The sequence below is a fragment of the Scyliorhinus canicula genome, chromosome 16 (assembly GCF_902713615.1).
Source record: "Scyliorhinus canicula chromosome 16, sScyCan1.1, whole genome shotgun sequence".
In the NCBI taxonomy this organism is placed as follows: domain Eukaryota; kingdom Metazoa; phylum Chordata; class Chondrichthyes; order Carcharhiniformes; family Scyliorhinidae; genus Scyliorhinus; species Scyliorhinus canicula.
The window spans coordinates 137504370-137510149 of record NC_052161.1 but is presented as its reverse complement, the minus strand read 5'-3'; the positions used below and the strand labels follow the sequence as shown (position 1 = coordinate 137510149).

General features: G+C 46.1%; 1 protein-coding gene across 1 annotated transcript; it reads right to left on the bottom strand.

The window, feature by feature from the left end:
* Window positions 1–3369: 3369 nt before the first annotated feature.
* On the bottom strand, window positions 3370–4852 carry foxl2l (forkhead box L2-like). The gene has a single exon (XM_038773363.1). It carries the CDS (start codon window positions 4731–4733, stop codon window positions 3903–3905), a length of 831 nt encoding a protein of 276 aa, XP_038629291.1. The 5' UTR covers window positions 4734–4852; the 3' UTR covers window positions 3370–3902.
* Window positions 4853–5780: the final 928 nt, after the last annotated feature.

Sequence of the window (5780 nt, the reverse complement as noted above, 5' to 3'; positions counted from 1 at the left end):
ACAGCTTGGCCAGTTGGTTAGTAATCCAGATGTGAGTAATGGCAATAGCGGCCAGTGGAGATGTGTGAATGATAAGATACTGGCATTGGCCACTAGCGCCTCTCAGAACCGCACGTGTACTCGAAACTTCTGTGAGTTTGTTGCCCAAACTTCAAGGACGAAAACCAAACGGGGCAAGGAGCAACATTAGTGTTTTACCGCCCGATGTTTAAATAAAAATGAATTATTTGTACTTTCTGACTTCATTTAAGCTATCTTGTGCCAACGTGCGGCTAAAGTACAATCGCTGTAGCCGCAATCGGCTTGGTCGGCGATTTCTAAACACTGATGTGCAGCATGCACTCAAATTTGCAAATGAAACTTATTTTGAAACATACGCAGGACTGGGCTGGTAGGTGTGAAACGACACCTTAGCTTTGATTGATCAGTTTGTAAATCGAATTGCCACAGTTAACCCCACAAATATACAATATTTGTAAACCATCGAATAACTTTTACTGTCTGCAGCTAAACTATGTACCATTGGTAACCAGGCGGCCAATAGCTGCGTTCTGTGGCTTGGGTTCGCTACAATGTTCAGCCACCTGGTCTGCTGGCGTCTGTTTTGTCTGGAAGTGACTGACTGGTCAGGTGGGGACGGGTCAAACAGCCAAAACAAGATATCGGCACAGAGTGGAGTTGGGGGTCGAGTGGTTGGGAAGGGAAGAGAGGGAATTAGGGGAAAATTATTTACAATATTTGGCACAACAATTGTAACGCCGCCTGGGAGGAAGGTGCTGAGTAATTGAAGGAGTTACCGAGTCCAGTTCTTTGTTCAATCTGCTTAAAATGTGTTGTGTGTTGAGGGGGGGGGGGGTTAAATGGGCAGATACACGAGAGTTACTGTCCACCGAGGACTTAGATTCTGAATTGTGGTGCTTGAGGTCGGTTTTGTTTCTGAGGTTTTCTGCCTTGTAATTCATCCCGGTGAGTTTTTACCCCCCCCCCCCCCCCCCCCCAAACACCCCCCCCCCCCCCCCCCCCACACACACACACACAGATGAGAGGGTTTATCACCCAGGGTGACTGAGGCTGGCGGAATGTGACCTTTCTGAAAAACGCTTCGATGGTAACCGTGGGGAGAGAATCTGCCTATCCAATTTTCACTGGTCACAAAAAGGAAACTTACTTTCCAACTAGACCAGGTTTGAATGCACTGGGAGTTTAAATATTAGGCTCAATGTGCTGACTGCACAGATGAACGGATTCCAGGTATTAGTGTCACCCGGCACCTTACCGACCTCTCCAACACACTCACCGGGAAATGTCCGCACAGTTTGTGGGTAACGGCATTTTCCCCACTGATTCCTCCCAATGAGAGGATTCTCCGGTCAGTCATAGAACAGTACAGCACAGAACAGGCCCTTCGGCCCTCGATGTTGTGCAGAGCAATGATCACCCTACTCAAACCCACGTAACCCGTATACCCGTAACCCAACAATCCCCCCATTAACCTTACACTACGGGCAATTTATCATGGCCAATCCACCTAACCCGCACATCTTTGGACTGAGGGAGGAAACCGGAGCACCCGGAGGAAACCCACGCACACAGGGGGAGGACGTGCAGACTGCACACAGACAGTGACCCAACCGGGAACCGAACCTGGCACCCTGGAGCTGTGAAGCATTGATGCTAACCACCATGCTACCGTGAGGCCTAATGTTCCCTCCGCACCAAACTGCGGGTGAGAATTGATGCCTAGAATTCTAAATCACATGTCCCTTTTTTATCTGTTGATATTAACACCGTGTCACCCCCCCCCCCCCCCCCCCCCCCCCCCCCAGCGCATCTTGAACATTTCATATTTCTCCTTGTTAAGTTATCCACAAGTAGGTTGGCAAGGGTTTTGACATTGCATTTGAACTCCTTTATGCCAGGTTTAAGACAAGCAGTCGATGGCAATGCAGTCAAAACCGAATCTTCCTGGCCAAAGGGAATGTTTAATCCTGATTCCCCACGTGTCGCTGCTGTGAACACTTCCAGCATTTTCCAATTTTTTAAAGTTTCACATTTCCGACGTCCAGAATGTTTTGTGGCTAACGATTACCGTAAATTAGACGCAATGAACGAGATCCCAGTACACCCAGTTAATGGGAAAACAAATAAAACATACACTGAAAACAGACCGAAACTGTTTTCTTGCACCTTTCAAACACAGAACTTGTCTGTCACTGAATACCTGTCCTTCTGACAGCCGTTTAATTTCACCGCAGAACATAAAAGTTGCCTCTTTTCTTTGCCATTCAGTCAGATCTCCTGAAAACTGCCTTTGCTATGTAAAAAAAAAACAATCCCCCTTAGATGCTGTAAGTTGAAAGTTTATCGTGTCTCGTGTTTGGCGCATTAAAGCTTAATATGCAGCTAACTTTCCTGGTACGTGGTTTTATTACTCAGGAATAGAGATACGATGTAAATTAACGAGTCTTTCCCTTTCCAACTTGACATACCTGAAAACAAAACCCCCTTTCTTAAAAACTCGCTTAGTTTTTAAAAAATAATTTCGTGTGACCTGTTCACAGGTTGTCACTGGGCGCCTTTCTCAAATACCTTGATAGCTTGATCAAGGAACACTAAGTGACTAATAAAACTAAGTGTTATTTCAGGCTGCTGTAACAACTAATAAAACACGTAAGATCACAAATATATACAGAGGTGTTAGATGTTTAACTTATCGAGACTCCCTCTCATAATTTAATTTAAAAGAAGTGATCATTCTTTTCGAAATCACAAAATGCCGGGTCGTTTATGCAAGAACCTTGAAAATAAAATTGCATTTTATTGTCCTTTTTGCAATTTGAACCTTTGGCAAAGATATTGTTACATCGGTTGAGTTTTAATGTCGATTCACAATTTCTCACCATTTCTCAACATTAAGAATCAATAATGATCCCATTTGCATCAACCCTTTTGCGAGAACTCTGGCTGCTTCGACAAGTTAACACTTCAATTTGAGTTCTACTCCGATTTGCTGAGTTTTCTTTAATTTATTGAAATACAAGGACGGGCAAAGATATGGGGACAGAGACAGAAAGCCCGCTGCTGTGCAAGAAAATCAGCCCCGGATTATCTGAGGGTAAAATCGGACGTCAGAAATCTAGGGTTTCACATTTACTTTAACTTGAAGTTTGTCCTTGGCATTAGTGAACATAATGTTCAAATGTTGTTGCAGCAAAACTCCAAATGGTCGCTCGTTTTTAGATAGATCCACTGTTTTAACACAAGTAAATGAGCTGTACTCGGATTGTAAGATGCCTGTTGACACACTACCTTGGCTGTACGAATATAGTTATCAATAACGGGTAGCATCAAAGTTAATTACACTAAGACTCTAGGAAAAAAAACATTTATTTCGACATAAAAATACACAAAAGTGCTATGCATTGATTGACACACAGGTCATTGGGCCAAAACCTTCATCTGGTAGAACGTCGATAAAGTTTTTAACACGGGAACTTTTAACAAAAAAAAACATTTTGTCGAACATTTCCATTTACCAAATACGAACAGATCAAAACTCACAAAGTACAACAGACGGTCAAACAATTTAAGAACTTTTAAAGTAAATAAACCCTGTTAACAATCTCAAACAACAAACTCTCGCTTTTTGAATAGTTTAAAAACAAACAAACACACGTCTTCGAACCCCGTTTGGTACCAAAATTGTTTACAACCCAGGCTCAGTCAGCTTTTAACTAAACCCTTGTCTTGTCTGGCATCATGGTGTCCATTTGGTTTCCCAGCTAAGTCTTCAAACCAGCAAAAAACAAAACAATTCAAGCTTTTTTTTTTGTTTTGGCACTTTCAAAGAAGATGTCTTACCACCGTCAGTGATGATATGCACTTTAAAATGTCTTGGAAAGTTACATATCCATTCTGGTGGCCATAGGTCCATATTCCCAATACGAACAGTGTACCACCGGCACATCAGGCTGCCGGGCGCATGAGAGCTGGTATCCGACGCTGGCTGAATGTGCCCCCGGGCTGACCTGCTGCCCTATGCCAGAATAGGGGCTAGCGGGTCCCGGCACCAAAGGCATTCGGCTGTAAGGGCCGTAGGGGGACGCGAGTCCATTCATGGGCACCGGGCTGACGTTGCCATTGGCAGCCTGGCAGGACTGGTGGTAGGTCATGGAGGCAGGGGGCTGCCCTTGCCCCACGGGCCAAGAGCTGCCGGCGAAGGGGGGCTGCAGGTACTTGGGGCTCTGGTAGTAAAAGGGGTCCGAGTAATTGGCACACGGCTTGCCGGGCAGAAACGGGGACGATGATGGTCGGTACGGCCTCTTAACCCTCCTCCTCCTCCTGTAATTCCCTTTATCAAACATGTCTTCGAAAGCTGGGTCGAGAGTCCAGTAGTTGCCCTTTCTCTCTCCGCCACCTTCTCGGGGAACCTTGACAAAACACTCGTTGAGGCTCAGGTTGTGCCTGATGCTGTTTTGCCATCCCTTCTTGTTCCTCTCGTAGTAAGGAAACTTAGCCACGATGTACTGGTAGATGCCATTGAGAGTGAGCCTCTTGTCCTGACTCTCCTTTATCGCCATCGCTATTAAGGCCACATAGGAATAGGGTGGCTTCTGAGCACTGTCAGCTTTCTCCCTGGGCTCCCTGTCCCCAGCGATCGACTCGTCTCTCACAGAGGAATCGTCGCTGATTCCCTCTGGGTCATAGCTCTCCTTGTCCTGGAACATTTCCATCGCTCTCGCCCCAGATCAGAGATACTGGCTGGGATTGCAAGCATCCAAGAGAGATTGCAACGCCTTCCTGTGCGCGCTACACAGAAGCTGCCCTTCTCTGCAAACCCTAAACTCCCAGCCACAGGATCCTCGCCCCTCCCACCAAAACCTCACATTTAAATACAACCAATGGTACATTTTCTCTTGAGGGTGACTCCGAGGTCAAGTTAAGATTGCCTCACCTCCTCCTCCCGTAAATACAAGAGTTTAAACTGGATAAAGTTTAATAGCTCTTAAGTCATTTATTGTCTCTCTCTCTCTCTTGTCTGTCAACAACCTTGCTGGGGTGGACAGGAAACTTGCAGTTATTTTAACATGTTGGAAGAGAACATGACTGTATAATCCTCACACCAGCTTTCGATACGATTTACACACCCCTATGCAAATAAATTGTTAAAAGGAAAACCAACTTGTCCTGTTAGACATGCAGTGGTTACAGTAGATTCACATGAGGGTTTAAAGTAGTAAAACAAATAACAACAGACTGAGTTTTATTCTTCCAGGCACAAACTGGTTTCACTGTTCGATGTACAATTTACTAATTGGTGACAGTGGGGGGTGGGGGGGGGGGGGGGGGGGAGCTGAGACACAAGGAGGGTGTCACATATCTGTCACTTGCAGGGTGTCCTGTGGAAGGCAGGGAACAACCCAATTCTGGAGAATGCAGCTTTGGGAGGCGAATAGTGTGTGTGACAGAGCGCGGGAGAGTTGCTGCACATTTTAGAAGTGATCTCAGGCAGAATGGGGCCGATGAGTCACCGGCTGAGGCGCTCACAACCTTCCCTAATCCTTTAATTGGCGAGGGAAGGGGGGTTGGGGGGGGGGGGGGGGGGGGGGGGGAGTTGGCAGAGATTTCACCCTACAAGCAACCAGCCATCGGCGTCAACACACGTCCCCAACACGTCCCCACCTCCCCTGGACTGACTTGGCAATTCAGGATTAGAGCTGGCAAGGAAGCAATGCGCCCATCACGTCGAAAACTTTTGAAATTCAGCAAAGCTTTATTAA

Excerpts from the sequence above, each read along its gene's own strand:
- foxl2l (XM_038773363.1), bottom strand. The coding sequence starts at position 4,733 with ATGGAAATGTTCCAGGACAAGGAGAGCTATGACCCAGAGGGAATCAGC.